Source organism: Anser cygnoides, chromosome Z, assembly GCF_040182565.1.
Source record: "Anser cygnoides isolate HZ-2024a breed goose chromosome Z, Taihu_goose_T2T_genome, whole genome shotgun sequence".
In the NCBI taxonomy this organism is placed as follows: domain Eukaryota; kingdom Metazoa; phylum Chordata; class Aves; order Anseriformes; family Anatidae; genus Anser; species Anser cygnoides.
Genome location: NC_089912.1, coordinates 67,670,943 through 67,687,082, shown reverse-complemented (window position 1 = coordinate 67,687,082; position 16,140 = coordinate 67,670,943). Strand labels below are relative to the sequence as shown.

General features: G+C 34.8%; 1 protein-coding gene across 2 annotated transcripts in view; it reads left to right on the top strand.

Moving 5' to 3' along the window:
* RICTOR (RPTOR independent companion of MTOR complex 2) overlaps positions 1 to 16,140 on the top strand; it is an 80,969-nt gene that overhangs the window by 29,449 nt on the left and 35,380 nt on the right. For both annotated transcript variants that reach the window (XM_066988989.1, XM_066988988.1), the window contains exons 5-15: positions 1,518 to 1,649; positions 2,663 to 2,726; positions 6,356 to 6,482; positions 7,304 to 7,473; positions 7,719 to 7,786; positions 9,102 to 9,169; positions 10,781 to 10,863; positions 11,929 to 12,016; positions 13,061 to 13,151; positions 13,276 to 13,342; positions 13,463 to 13,543. In XM_066988989.1, the coding sequence (XP_066845090.1) occupies positions 1,518 to 1,649; positions 2,663 to 2,726; positions 6,356 to 6,482; positions 7,304 to 7,473; positions 7,719 to 7,786; positions 9,102 to 9,169; positions 10,781 to 10,863; positions 11,929 to 12,016; positions 13,061 to 13,151; positions 13,276 to 13,342; positions 13,463 to 13,543 (1,039 nt within the window). The remainder of the gene's footprint in view (positions 1 to 1,517; positions 1,650 to 2,662; positions 2,727 to 6,355; positions 6,483 to 7,303; positions 7,474 to 7,718; positions 7,787 to 9,101; positions 9,170 to 10,780; positions 10,864 to 11,928; positions 12,017 to 13,060; positions 13,152 to 13,275; positions 13,343 to 13,462; positions 13,544 to 16,140) is intronic.

Here is a 16,140-nt window from a genome sequence, read left to right as displayed (position 1 = left end):
GGTGTGAGTCTTATGCTCATCTCTGACTTCCATCTCTACCAATCTGCAACACTAGAAACAAAATATGATTCATGATCTAAAGAATACCTGTTATCTGTTCAAAGCAGATGAATGGTTACTTACCTTTCCTTTGGTCTGCTTTTCTTGAAGGACTTGGAAATAACTTGCGTAGTTCAGCTCTTGTAAAGGAAGTTTTCCTGATCTCATATTTTTCTACTAGCTTAGCTTAAAGTTTTTATATGAAGAATCGTATCTGATATTACAACAGTGATTGTCTTCCTTGGTGCTGAAAGCAGTAATCAGTTTATCTGTATTTGCATAAAGTATTGCAGCCTTTCTTCTTGGTCTAGACATCACCTGGAAGTAGATTCCTTTTATAGTGACTCTTACATGGACTGACTAACTCATCTTCAGAAAGATTCAGAAGATCTTGGTCTTGGAATGGTTTATGACCATGCATGACCATCTTAGAATAAGAACAAGAGAAAAATCTATTTGTATAGGTTGAAAGTCAGTCTCACTGGCTGCAGTGTTCACATTCTCAGATGTCTACTGAAACAATCCTCCTAAAATATGTGGCTAAGTTTTTTCTTCCTTTGTATTTAAGGAAGATGGTAAAATCTTTTGAGAAACTTCAGAAGGACAGTGTGTCACTTAATACTCTCAAACTCTATTTCTGGAGGTCTTCAAGATCTCATTTTTTCACATTTCCCTTTTTTTAAACCTTGCTGGTGGATTTAGGGATTACATTATCACGTTAGGTTTAGGAGAGCTCATTGGTGTGCAAGCAAAACGCTTTCAAAATCTCTCTAAAGAGAAATATGTTTCAATTATATTTTGAAATGAAATGTGTAGAAATCCATGCTATATAGCGCTGCTTAAGTTACGTGTTTTCCATTGACATCCATGTTTCATGTAAGCATACTGATGTCATAATATCTTTAGACAGCAATGCATGTAATAGTTAAGGTTCAAATTTCATAGGATGGAATGGCTTGGGTTGGAAGGGACCTCAAAGATCATCTAATTCCAACCCCCCTGCCATATGCAGGGGTGAGTTTTGTCTCAGTTGTCTAGACATTATTCTGAAGATCTATTCTGAAGATCCATACATACGGATTAACAGTGCAGCAGAGTACGAAGTGCTTTCTGTCTGTTAAACTTTCTGAAAATTTTAACTAATCTGGAATACTTTTTCAGGACTAATATTGTGCTCAACTGTTTTGTCAAATAAGTCATATACAGGTCTTGGTCATATTTTGTTTCAGGGGTATACAGACTTCTAAAACAACAAAAAATCTGACTTTGTTCAGATTAATATATTGTCTACATCTGCTGGCAAGGTGAGGGTTTGTCTTCTAGACTGCACAGGTGAATATCTCAAAGAAAATTAATACAGGATATTTCTCTTCAAAAATCTGACTTATTTTAAACAAGTTGGTAGTATCTGCATCTCAGATGGTGAAGTGTACCTGCTGCTGTATAATTGTTTGCCCCCTTTGTTTCCTTCATTGTAGTCTGCGGTTAGCCTTACTAAATGAAGCAAAAGAGGTGCGAGCAGCAGGATTGCGAGCCCTCCGCTATCTCATTCGAGACTCCAGTATTCTCCAGAAGGTGCTAAAGTTGAAAGTGGATTACTTAATAGCCAGGTAATTTTCCCTTCTTCTTGCAAATTGCAAAATTGTACTTATTATTTTTTGTTGAGAGAGGTGAGAAAACATGGTTTCATATCCTCTTATATTCTTCACATATGCTTTTATAAAAGTCTGTTTTTTTCAGTGTGAATAATGTACTTCTTTAAAAAGTTGAATAATACATCACACCAAATAAAATAAATAAAATGCTATTCTAGTACATGGCATCCTAAGGATAATCTAAAAAATTAGACACATTAAAAATGTTTTTGTATCATAAATGCCATTAATTGTAAATTAGTCTATGGTATTATTAGCAAATTGAAACCATAGTAATATTCATGTCTCTAGTTTTGTGGGATTTGTTCCAATTCTTAGTATCATCACACTGCTTTAGGGCCTCTAGTACAAAGTCAGGACGAAAAAGTAGTTCATGCCCAAGAATTTATAATCTAAGTATAAACCATGACCCAACACAAAGATACCAAAGGGCAAACTAACAATGAGATAATAAGGCCAGTGTGGTGACTAGATCTAATTATCATTTCTAGTGCTTCCTTTGTTAAAATTATCAGATTTAATGTTCTGATATGTGTTTGTTTTCATATATATACACATTCTCAGTTTTAGTGTGATAATAAATTTTTTAGTGTGGTGATAAATTTTCTTGGCAAAGGGATTTTTCTGAAAGCATATAAAAAAATTGAAATATTACAAATGCTTTTGTTTAATCTTATTTGAAATGACACATGCAGCTAGCTCAGAATTGTTGAAACTGTTATGCTTTGTCATTGTACGTTTGAGAGCATTCTAGTGATTTACTTGTAATGAGGATAACTGAAAATAATATAAACTGAAACCAACTGTCTAACCATGAATATGTTTACTGAAAGGCAGATTTTTAAACAATCATTCATAATTTATGTTCTGTTTATTCAGTTGTATGAATATTATTAATGTGAGATGTTAACAGTTAAGGTGAAAGTTACTTTTGATATAAACAAAAATGTTTTTTTAACTTATTTTAGGTGCATTGACATACAGCAGAGTAATGAAGTAGAAAGAACACAAGCACTTCGATTAGTCAGAAAGGTAAAATCTAAGTATATGTGATCTTACCAGGGCTGGTAGTCAGCTGTGTTGACTCCAGGTTTTCTTCATTAGCAGATCTTTTTCACAGCCTCTCATTTTATCATGTGAGAAGAAACTATAGCTGTCAATTAAAAAAAAAAAAAGTGCTGAGACTTATTTTGATTTTAATCTCTTATGACTGAGAATCTTGAGTGGTTTACAAAAATTTTCGTGATCTTTTCCTTTGATGGACATAAAACTGAGTAAGATTTGGAAACAGTTTATCAAATGACGAGTGCAAGGGTTATAAAGGTATTATTAAGTTTCTTCTTATGATTTAACTTGATTTTATAATATCTTTAAGCATCTGTGAATGAAGGATTCAAGATTTTTCTGCCACTCAAGGAATAAGGCAAATTGCCATTGTTGGAATAATCAGATCAAGTAATGGTTCTGGCCTTACTGCTTTATCCTTGGAGGTTAATGCTATCCATACTTTTCTCAGTTACACAATAAAACATACTTAGTCTTTGCTGGTTACTGTAAGCTGATCCCTGAGAAACTAGCATATTACAGCTAGTTTCTATTCTAAGAAGCTATTTGCTTAGGTAATGTAGTACTCTGCCTTTGTACTGGACTTTTCTATTCTTGCTTTTATTTATCTTGCTCATATACTTCTACTGAACACCTTAAAAAAAAAAAGTTAATGAAGACTTGGGTAAGGTTTGAATTATTTGGAAGAGTTGTTACCGAGGAGCATAGTGTTAATTAGTTTGCGTGTATGTGTACATGTGTATATGTTTAGGTTGAAAATATGGAGCCTTGATATGCAATTTCTTCTCTCTTTCAGAAGAGACGATATGCTTGTTTGGCACAATTGTTGAAAGTTTTAAAGCTTAAAAAAAGGCAAAAAAAAAATAATGGATCATCTGTGTAAGTTGCAGAGGTCCTTCAGGAAGTCTCCATTTATAAATGTTCTTTGATAACCTAAAGAGAGCTTCAGTGTCAGGCTGTAACAACTTAAATCTGAAGATGGAATGGAAACACGTTTATGATTCGTTTTTATTTGGCTCATACTTGGTTGTGTGACACCAGGATCCCTAAAAGATTGTATAAAGGTATAGGAGAGGATAATGAGCAGCAAATATTACAATTGGGCAGAATTAATTAATTTACACAGAAGATGCTATTAACTAGTGAGTTGTGGAACTGGGTCTTGTCAGCACTTCAGAACTATACTTTTCCATTCTAAAGTCTAGACACAATTCTTTACTTCAATTTGGTAGCAAAAATGCCTGCGAATAGTATAGATACAGAATTTTAAAACATTGTTTCTTTTTTCTCATCCTTTTCATAAAGAAGAACAGCAAAATGTAAAATATTGGTCCTGTTTTCTCAATTTAAAAAATGATAATTATGTTTTTAAAGAAGTGCAGGTTAAGGTAGTGGAACAAGAGAGAAGAAAAACAACTTTAAACTTTTAAAATTTGGTTTCTGATTTTTTTGAGGGCTTTGAGTGCTTATATTCTCTATCAACTGTACTTTTGTTGGTAATGTTTTGTTCTGTCAGTGGTGTTTCCTAGTGAGAGCTTAGTAATTTAAGTGTCTTCAGCCATGAGAACAATGATCTGAAGTTACTTCAGGAAGCATTTCTCTATCTAATAGAAGTCATGGTCAAACTGTCCATATTTTAAAATAATTTAAGAGGCAGGATGTTTTATTTTTGAAGCAGAAGTGAGGGTGAGGTATATGAACCACTTTCCTTCTATTATTTTTTATTAATGAATCTTTAAAGACCTCACAGTCTTTGTTACAGACTTCATCATACATGCTTATAATTCACCTTGCATCTATTGTGCTTTGTCTTTAAAATTGTAATTAAGTGTATAGAGCAGAATGAAATGCAAAACTTGTGTTTACTAAAGTACTTGAAATTGAATATTAAAAAAAAATCTTTCTCCTTTATCTCTTAAAACCAAAAAAACCCTCCCACAATATAACATTCTTAAGATGTTGCTTGTGTCCTCATGCCAATTACTGTTAATGTCAGTAGAAAGAGTGGATTAGTACACCCATTCTGTTGCTAATTCTTTTTCTTCAATACTTTTTGCTGTTGTAAAAATGAAAGACTGTGTGGGTGGGGAAGAGTATGGGTTTTCTTTAGAGCCCTATCTTAAGGCTTCCTGTTTTGTGGGTAACAACATTATGTTTGACAAGAAGTTTCTCAAAAACGTCTTAAAAATAAACTTGATAAAGTGTTCAAATATTTGTCATAATAGTTTATCTCTTCTCACTTGAACATTGCAAAGAAGGAGGAAAGTTTAACCTCCTTTGGCTGAGCACATGTCTGTGAGACATCTAAGGGGGCTGTAAAACAAATGAGACAAAACAATTTTGGGAGAGTAATGCAGATAAGCCTAGTTTTGTTGGAAATGAAATGATGTTAAATAAAACCTCTAGAAAACTAGCTTGCAAACGTGTTTAGATGTTTGATGGAGCATTTTTTGACATCTTAATTTTTTATTAGTAGAAAATGTGATGTGGTTGGGGAGGTTATAACATTGTTTTTTCCCTTTAAAACTGATAAAAAAAAATTTCCCCTTAGTAATATATCTGTTTAACTCCAATAAATGTTCATGTTCCATAGTATGCAGGAGATATGCAATTAATTAATTTTATCAAACTGAAAAATGTGGGGAAATATCTTAGTCTTTGTATTCAAAGCCTTATTTGGGCTGGGGAGTTTATTGTTTTTTTCTTTATTGTGTTCATACAGTCTTGCTCCTTTATCTTGTTTAAATTCTGGTTATCTTAAACTAGCAGCTGAAGTTCTCCATGGCACAGTTCTTCAGTAGTGCAAAGGAGCATTGACTGTTAAACTCCTTTATTACATCCCAAATTTATTGCGTTTTTTTTCTTGCTTTAATGACTATTGATTTATGAAAGCAGCTCTTAAACTGAAAAGCAAAGATGAAACCAGATGTTTAAGATCTGTAGGGTTTATGACGTACCAGTATAATTTATGGTAAAGCTGAATTAATGTGGCAGTTTTAACATCAGGTACTACACAAGAGGATTCAGAGGTGAATCCAAATACAGTAGCTGCAGCTTTAGTTTAGACTATCCTTTTTTTGTAGTCTGTGACTGTCTCTTTCCTCATGAAAGTCCTTAAAAAAACATGAGATTTCAGTCTTGGCTAATTAAGCCAAGTTTAATTAAAGTTGAATAGATATTGAAGAATTTGGTGCAGTATGAATTAATCTTCTAGAAGAGCATGTAGACTACTTTTTGACAGTGGATAGATTGGATTCTTAGTGGATAGAGTGGATTCTCTGTTGATAAAGAAATTCTTGGAAAAGATGTGAAAAAGGCAGCAATGGTTCTGTCTGCAGCAGTCATCTTTATTATTTTATCTTAGTAAGTAACAAAATAAAAATATAAAAAGCAGAAGCAGGAAGATAATGGTAAATTAAGTTAACAAACAGTTTCAAGAACAATGCAAATAGTTTTAGCATTCCCAGGATATAGCCAAGTTAATCTATAAAATGGTTTGTCTGGTGTTATCTAGGAAACAGAAAGCTGGTGAATCTGTGAGTATATTTAGAGAACTATGAAGAAACCAGAGGGTTTTTTCTTTTTATTTTTGGCAGATGATCACTGTGAATGCTTCATTGTTCCCCAGCTCTATTACTAATTCTTTGATAGCAGTTGGCAATGATGGTCTTCAAGAAAGAGACAGAATGGTTCGAGCATGTATAGCCATTATCTGTGAACTAGGTAAGATAACTGGAATCTAATTAAGAAAACTTTACGTGAGTGTCCTCATTTTTTTAAGGAATTCTCTTCTGGGGGTTTATATTAGATTTTTCGTATAATAGAGGGAATTTGTTTAATAACTATTGAGTCAGATGTTAAGTGTTGTAGATATGTTGCATAAATTTAGTCATTAGGTTGATGTAAAACAATTTTTTTAACTTACACTAAAGATGTTAAGTGCCTGAAGATTCTAAGTACTGTGCTGTACTTCAATACTTGCCAATTTTTGTGTTATCTTAATACTCCCTTGCTACAGCTGATGTTTCTAAAAATGAATGGACTGGATGTCATGAGAACTCCATACATGAAGTGCTATCAAATGTACCAGTGTTCAGAGAACTAAATATATATATATATATTTTTTTTTACGAAGGATACTGTGATTAGCTGTGTTTTGGAAATCAGTATGTGTCCATGTAAAAGTTACTTGAACAGTGACCTATACTAAATCCCTATGTTGGTGCTGATTTTAAGTATTTTTAGTTTTGTATCAGCTAGTGTGAAACAATATGGGCTCTGCTGTATGGAAACTTGGTTGGAAACAAGCTGAGAAATTGCTGTACAATGGTAACTTCTTGACCAGAATTTTAGTTGATAAATTAGTCTAAAGTCACAATTCATTGCTAATGTTGGTCAGTTCCATTAAAAGCCTTCTGTGTGCTTCAGCAGTGTTCAGGAAGAAAAAGGTATATATACTAAACAGACAAATTTTCCATACCGAAAGTCTTGAAATGTTTTCTTTCATATCACTCATTGAAGTTACGTATTTTTTTGTCATCTAGCACTTCAGAATCCTGAGGTGGTGGCTCTTCGGGGTGGTTTAAGTACCATCTTGAAAAATGTGATTGATTGTCAGCTAAGCCGAATAAATGAGGCTCTGATAACTACAGTTTTACACCTCATTAATCATCCAAAGACCCGACAATATGTGCGAGCAGATGTAGAATTAGAGGTGGGTTCAGTTTTACTTATTTAGTGACAGAAATTAAACATTGTATTGCTAAAGAAGATGTTTAATTTTTACTTCAGATTTCACGCTGTGTTAATGCCAAATACTTAAAATGCAACATTTCAGGCTAACAGCTTAATGATTTATGAAGAAATAATGTGACAAATTGGAGTGGGACTGATTAAAGGGCAAAACCCATGAACTGTATTCTTATATGAAAGTAATGCATGTCTTTTTTTTTTGTTTAGCGAATTTTAGCTCCTTACACAGATTTTCACTACAGGCATAATCCAGACACAGCAGAAGGACAGCTCAAGTAAGTGTTATTGCTGTTACTTGTGCTACTAGTTGTGTTCATATAACTATAATTAAACTATTTTCCTTTCCAAAGTGACAAAATAACAACAATGAACTAACACTAAACTATATGAAGCTGAACACAAGAGCTAGTTAGAATTCAAATTCCTAAAACATTGTTAGGAATTGAAGATTTAAAAGGGAGATTAGATTTACTCTTCTTCCCTCCCCTATTATTTCTTTCAATTAATATATATAAACAACCAACTTTCTTCACGTATAGGTTCCTTTTTATGTTGCTTTAAATATCCCAAATGGGAGTATATTTATGCTAGTTTCATGTTTGGTGTTTGTATGTCAGACTCAGAGGGTAGTAGTTAAGGCACTGGACTGTGTGGGATCTAGTAAAAAGTAGAGTACTATAGGGTTTTAGCCTGAAGCCTATCCTGTTTAATGTCTTTACGAATAACCTGGAGGATGGGATAGAGTGCACTCCTGTGAATTTTACAGATGATAACAAACTGGGGGAATAACTTACAGAATCAAGGGCATCCCTGACATCCAGAGGGATGTGGTTTTTGTCGTTTATTTTCTGTGCTGAAACTCATGTAAACCACTGTATCCAGTTTTGGGTCTAATACCATGCAGAGGTTTTCAAGAAGATGTAGTCTAACCCTTCGTGTTGGTGCATGGTACGAGGGAATGAAACAGCAGGGAAAAATAGGGGAAAAAAAAGTTCCAACTTGATATAAGAAAAAAAATTTCTGTGTGGCTAGTTAAGCATTGGAACTGGCTGTCCAAGAGAAGTCCTGTAGCCTTCATCCTTGAGAGTTTCTGAGAACCGACTTGATAAAGCCCTGAGTATATAACTGGTCTCGTATCTGACAACTTCTTTGTGTAGAAAGTTGGAATAGAGACCTCATCTCTATTGACTTAATGGGTTTTGGTTTTTCGTGTTTTGTAATTGTCAAATGGCAATAGATGCTTAGGTCAGTGTAACTGAATCAGTGTCCAAATCCTTAGGCTCCTACTGTAGTCTCCCTGTTTTCAGAGTGACTTCAGAGTGACTGATCTGATAGGCCAAATATAGGTATCTATTTTGTGATCCTCCTGCTGTAGAAACTCCGCTGAAAATAATAAGTATCAATGCTTAAAAACTCTAATCTTTGTGTGTGCATATTGCATATATATACACACAAAAGGTGTAAGATTTTTCTTACTCTTGATTTTGTCCCCCATCCAAAAATTTCTTAACTATTTTTTTACTTGCTGTATTAATAACACTATTTTAGAGTAATTAACTGTGTATTGTGATATTTGTTGTTTCCTGACAGAGAGGACAGGGAAGCACGATTCCTAGCTAGCAAAATGGGGATAGTGGCAGCATTTCGTTCATGGGCAGGTAAGATTTATTTGTTTAAGTTGAATAACTGGCAGGGACTTTTCAGTGTAATAGAATGGTTTATTTAGCTACAGAATTTTTCTTGTTTTTTCTATTAACTACCTTCCTATAATGATACCAAAATATGTTTTGATATTGTCAAATTAGAGGACATGTACATAGTTTTCTTTACCCAACAAGCTGCAGCTTTATTTTCAGTATAGAATACCGTGTCCGCTATACTTTGGTGGTGGTACTTCCTATTTGATCGGTGAAAGGATGCTGAAAATAGCATCATATCATGAGAATTTGCCTTTGAGATAGTTCTGCCAGCATGAATAATAAATTTGTTTATACAAAGAATTTTCAACAGAAAAGTTTCATTAGCACCTGCTTTTACCAAGTGTTATAGCTGAAGATAAATTCCAGTATGGAACTATTTTTTGATTTTTTTCATGTAGAAAACATTTCTAAATCAAATAAAGTGAGCTTTTTCATTTTTCTTATGCCCTTCCCTGTAATGTTACAGTACCTAATGTGAATAATGCCTCAGGGGATTTCTCATTCTTTTAGTCAAGTCAGTGTCTCACAATAAACTAATCAGATGATATGATTACCTACCAACATTTGGATAGGCTCTTCACAGGTTATACGTAGAAAAGATTCAGAAATGATAGAAAACTTTCCTGATTTTTTAAGACAACTTGTATTATTTTTTAACAGTCTGGAAAGGATCAGTAATCTTAATTTAACATCCAGGTGTCCTTCAAAATTGTCTCGTGTTCTCAAATGACTGGGGAGGAAGTTTGGAGAGTTTGTGACAAGTATGAAAATTCTGAGAACTAGTTTCTCTTAGGAATGTTGCTGCATGTTCCCAAATTCAGATGCTTAGAATTAATGCCATAAGGCTGAAAAGGTCAAGTGACTGAAGAAGCAATTGTCTTGGAATACATTACTTGCAGTGGTACTTTTACAGTGAGCCTTAAGCTGAGCCTTAAAAATCAGTGTAATGGTTAGCTTCAGGTGGTATTCTATAACATTTAAAAAGAATTTGAGGGTTTGCCCTGTTAATATTAAAATATTAAACTCATTGAGTGAAATACAGTATAAAAGGAGCAAATTATGGGAGAGGCTGCAAGATTCTATAAAAAAAAAAGTGTTGAAAACTATGGAGATAAGCCCTTCTCATTTGTGTAAAGATGATTAAAAATGATGGATAGGGAATGTTATTCCAATTATGTTTAAACTTGCTGTTTAGCATTCACCAGAGGTTAGAAAGAACTAAATAACTGGTTAGGTTAAGAAAGTTTTTGATGCAGAAAGTGCTCAGTTCTACCTATATCTTTCATTTTTAAGAATGAATCTTTATTTGCAATTTTGTCTTTTCTGCCATTTCTTCAATGCAAATGAATAACTTAAATTCTGCTCACACTAGAAAGGGCAAAAGTAGCTATAGTTCTTAGTGAGGGAACAGTTGTACAATTAGTTTTGTTAAACATTGTTCTGTGGTGACACACAAAGGTGAAAAATCTTTGTCATTTGTACTTGCAGTCAAACTAGAAATTAAATTTAACAATGTGCCTAATGCTATTCTTGTTTGAGTGATTATTATGTGTTTAATGTTTTCTCTAGGTATTATTAGTCTGTGCAAACCTGGGAACTCTGGGATTCAGTCTCTTATTGGGGTACTCTGTATACCAAATATGGAAATACGGGTAGGTGGTAAATATTTAGCATTGGAATAGGAATACTATTGGATGTCTTAATTAACATAAATTACATTTTTTTAAAAACTTAGTGGTCTAAACACAGTCTCCAATTGAGAGACTACTAGCCTCAAGTTTATTTGGCCCCCAAATTCGAGTCTATAATTCTTGTATAAATTTCCTGTGTGATCTTAAACAAGCGACTTGTTCTTTCTGTGTCCATGAAGTGTGAATCAAAGCACGCCCTGTATGTCTGACAGGAGGGAATGGAGAAGCAAAAAGGGAAAAGACATGGGGAAGTAATAAAAGATTTGTATATGCTCAAATATTTTTATCAGTGAAATAGATTATAGAATATGGGAGTAAATGAAGGGTTTTTTTGTTTAGTTTTTAAGTTCCTTTTCATTATTTTATGTAGATTCTGAATTAACTCTAGAATTGTATTGTTATTTAAATGAAATTAAAAATGTGTTAATGTACTGTGAAATGCTTTCAGCTGTTGTTCTTGGTTTTAGGTTCTTTAGTTTCTTGTTCATACTTTGTATGGTAGAAGTCTCTGGTCTGCTGATAATTACTAGAAGCAGAGAACAGGCATTATGAAAGTCCATCACTTGCATGGACTCAGACTAGATCAGTAGTGCATAAATTATTTTTTTGCTTTGACCACAGGTCAAAGCAAACTCATGGTAGCTGTAGTTATGCGTTTAAAGCATTGAATTTTAGATAAATGAATATGTTTCTTCCCAATTACTGCTTAAAACAAAGAGTTGATGGTCACAGCGGTGACTGGTCAAAAAAAAAAAATTAAAAAATGATCAAAGTAGCCTAAGCTTCTGTAGGATTCACAGTTACAGTGCAGCACAATTTTAAAGTGAGTAAGCCCCTTCCCTACTTCTCTTTTCCAGATTCCCTTAGATATTAAAATAAACATGTAATCCAAAAAAGAAACCCCAAAATAGGCACCAATTCTATTATGCTATAGAAATGACTTTCAAGTTCTTTTTTAAATAATGAACAAAAAGACCATTTTTAAATCTATAAATTTGCTGTTTTGTTTTTGTTTTTTTTTGGTAGAGAGGTCTGCTTGAGGTTCTCTATGATATATTTCGCCTTCCTCTCCCTGTTGTTGCCGAAGAATTTATTGAGGCACTTCTCAGTGTAGGTAAGTATCTAGGACTAGTTCACACAGGAATTCTGTCTGTTAAACTCATAGAAATTTGAACACTTTACTGTTTCCTCTGTTGTGAATTATGTCAGCTGGTTGGCTGTGTTAACTGTTTCAATGTATTAACTGCTTCATCACTGAATTCATTGGGTATTCTGAAGTCTGGTTTAAAATCTCTTATCAACAGTTCAGCAGTGATCAAGCTACCAGTCTAACTTTTTCTGATATCCTTACTATATAATTTGTTTGTTGCAAGCAGTAGTGGAGCATAATGGAACATTTACCCAAAACTGTGTACAATACTAGAAATTAGTCATCTTTGGAGTATTAAAGGCATTGGTAGCATGGAAGTGTTGGTGAATGTCACAAAATTTATTACGTTTTCTTTTTCTATATATTGTGTATCTGCTAATTATCCACTCTGCGATTCAGCAGACTTTTCCTAGGGCAAATATGTATCCTTTCATGTCTATAGTAGAGTTAACCATTTATATTTAGAATTATTGCTTTTTAAACCTTAAGAGTATCCTCTACTTTGTCTCACAAAAGCATGAGACTGAAAGGAGCAAGTCTGTCCAGCATTATTCAAACTCTGGTTATAAATGTCTGTCATGGTTTGATTATAAAAGCTTAATCCTTGTTCCACTTGTAAGTAAGTTATTCTTTGCTGCAGACTTGTGACTTTGCTACATGTGGAATGTACATTTTAAAATGATATTTGTTATGATTTCTGTTAAACAAGTTTGTGTTTAGGAATTGGAAGTTTTATTTTTTTGGTTGATATTTAGAGTCTTTTTCGTAGCTTTGAAGTTAGCATCACTTTGTGCAGGATTGTGGTTTAGATGACTTGTTGGAGATTCCTTCTGAACTAAAATTTTCCATAATATCAGGACTGAAGAAACAGCTGTTGAGAACTATTCTCCCACAGGCTACAGTTAAAATAACACTGAAATCCAGGGTTATAATTAACCCTGTTCATTGTTTTCATATACATATTTATTGTTTATATATGTATTTATACATATATTTTTGTTGTTACAGATCCAAGCAGGTTTCAGGACTGCTGGAGACTCTCTGATGGCTTTGTAGCTGCTGAAGCTAAAACTATATTACCCCACAGAGCCAGGTCAAGGTGGGCATTTCATGAACTCAGTCTAAGCTGTTGATATTTGTTGTTGACAATAATTGTTTTTCTCCTTCAGAAATAATAAAATAAATGTATTTTCTAAACTGTTTACATACTTTTTTCCTCTCAGGCCTGATCTCATGGATAACTACTTGGCTTTAGTGCTCTCAGCTTTTATCACCAATGGACTTCTAGAGGTAATTAGTTGACTTTTAAGTATGAATAGATGCTTGCTATTTCCATCCTATAAACATTTAAATAAGATACATTACATACGTCCTATGTTAAATGTTGTAATTTTTTAAACTTTTTTGAAGGGTCTGGTTGAAGTGATCACAAGTAGTGATGACCATGTATCTGTTAGAGCAACTATCCTTTTAGGAGAACTTTTGCACATGGTAAGTAAGCCTTCTTGCTGAGAATACGTAGTATAAGTAGCTCAGTGAAAATAGTTATTTTTCTAGTATAACTTTGAATTTTCTAGGAACTTCAAACATCCATTTTTCATCAAAATAATGGCTTATTTTGTATTACACCATATGTCATTTTATATTATGAAAAACAACATGACATGATGGGAAGGCAGTTGATCCCCAGCTCCCAAATTCTTACCAGTTCTCCTTGCCTCAGTATCCAGTAGTATATTTAAGCTGGAGTCCTTCAAACTCACTCATCTGTTACTGTGTTCGGGAAAAGTCTACAGCTGATTTTTGCTTTTCTTTGAGTGATGGTAGCTTTGGCAGCATTCTTAGCTTTCTGTCTCACAGACTGGGCAGATGAAACTTCTGCATTTTCATCTGGGGCATTTCATATTGCATTCAAGTGACTCCCAACTTGAAGTGACTCCCAACTTGAAGTTATCTTTCAGCATTGCTATTGGTATCCCCTGCATAGCACAGAGAAGCTTGAAGGAACCTCGCTTCATGCCTCCTGCTTCTCTCTAACATATTTTACAGTAGCTTCTCCTTTTCCTTTATGCTGCATCCCAACAAGATTAAAGTCTTTACCATTCCACACTGACAGGATTTATACTTCCACAGCTGGAGAGGAGAAGGAATTTTAATTTTATTTTACTGTATTCGTCTTGCTTATGTTGTGCTAGACTGTTCCAGATCAAAAGCAACCAACCAAACATCCCCCATCCCCTACTCCCCCCTAAAAAAAAAAAAAAAAAAAAAAAAAACCACTGCTTGAAAAATAGAACTTAACCTAATTCTTTTAGCTGTTAGTCATGTGGGTTGGTAGGGACCTTAAAAATCAGCTAGTTCCAACTCCCCTGCCATGGTCAGGGACACCTCCCACTAGATCAGGTTGGCCAAGATCCCATACAGCTTGGCCTTAAACACCTCCAGCGATGGGGCATCCACAGCTTTGCAGGGCAACCTGCGCCAGAATTTCCTCCTAATGCCTAATCTAAATCTGTCCTCTTTTATTTTTAAACCATTCCCCATTGTCCTTTCATTATCTACCCGAGTAAAGAGTCCTTCTACATCCTTTTTATAAGACCCCTTTAAGTATTGAAAGGCTGCAGTGAGGTCTCCCAGGAGCCTTTTCTTCAGGCTGAACATTCCCAGCTCTCTGGCTTTCCTCACAGGAGAGGTACTCCTGCCTTCAGAGCATGTTTGTGGTCCTCCTTGGGACCCACTCTAACAGCCCCACATCCTTCTCGTGCTGGGGGCCCCAGACCAGGACGCAGCACTGCAGGTGGGGCCTCACAAGGGCAGAGCAGAGGGGCACAATCCCCTCCCTTCACCTGCTGCCCACCCCTCTGTTGGTGCAGCCCAGGACGCAGTTGGCCTTCTGGGCTGCAGGCACACACTGCTGGCTCATGTCGAGCTTTTTGTCCACCAGAGCCCCCAAGTCCTTCTCTGCAGGGCTGCTCTCAATGGGTTCTCCCAGTCTGTGCTCATGTCTGGGATTGCCCTGACCCAGGTACAGCACCTTGCACTTGGACTTGTTGAACCTCATTAGGTTCATGTAGGCCCACTTTTCCAGCCTGTCCAGGTCCCTTTGAATCTATCTCTTCCTCCTTTTGTATCAACTGCACCACTCAGCCTGGTGTTGACTGCAAACTTGCTGAGGGCGCACTCAATCCCATTGTCTGTGTCACTGAAGATATTGAAGAGCACTGGTCCCAAGACAGACCCCTGAGGGAATGTGGTATGATTTACCTTACTTGACCAACAGTTCTTTCGTTTTCACGTATTTTCTTGCCAGCAAGAATATTATCTGTAGTGGAGTACTTTTTGATTAGGTTTCTTGGGGATTGTTTTGTCTTTTTTCCAAATAATCATGTTACTCCAGAAGAGATGGTAAGATATCAAAATAAGCTTTTTCTTACAAAACTTATCATACATAGTCCATATCTTCAAATTATTGATTCATTTCAGTGGTACAGGATTGGCCTCCTCTTAATACTGCAGAAAACAAGACCACGGTTTTCAAATACAGGATTACTTATTACCATAGTGATTTACAATATCTCACTTCAGCAGCATGGTTCAAAACCAGAATGAATCTGTTCTTCAGTCTTTTCAGAGATATTTTTCTTTAAATAATTGGCACAATTTCTTGAGCATTCGTTTAGCTATGTAGCTTAAACAGAGGAGTATGGATTAGCATATGCTATTTTTGTTGGTTTCTGGAATGCTTTTGTGCAGGATTGACTAGATAAACTGCAGTTTCAGTTCATGGTTTGCTGCAAAGCACAGGTATTTTTTGGATTTCTGAAGAGGTGATTAGTCTGAAATGACTATCAAAATATTGAACAGATACTTGTACTATTAAGAAATTGAAGTAACCCTTTTATCTTCATTATTCTTCATAGTTTTCAAAAATATTTGCACAACTATCTGTGTATCCTAAAGTAAAAAGAACTAAATATCAAGTAACTTCACTTGGTTAAGTTACTTGGTTAAGTAACTTGGTTCATCGGATAATTCTTTTGTGTGTGTAGAAACATTGGTAGTTACATGTATTGAATGGACATCATCAG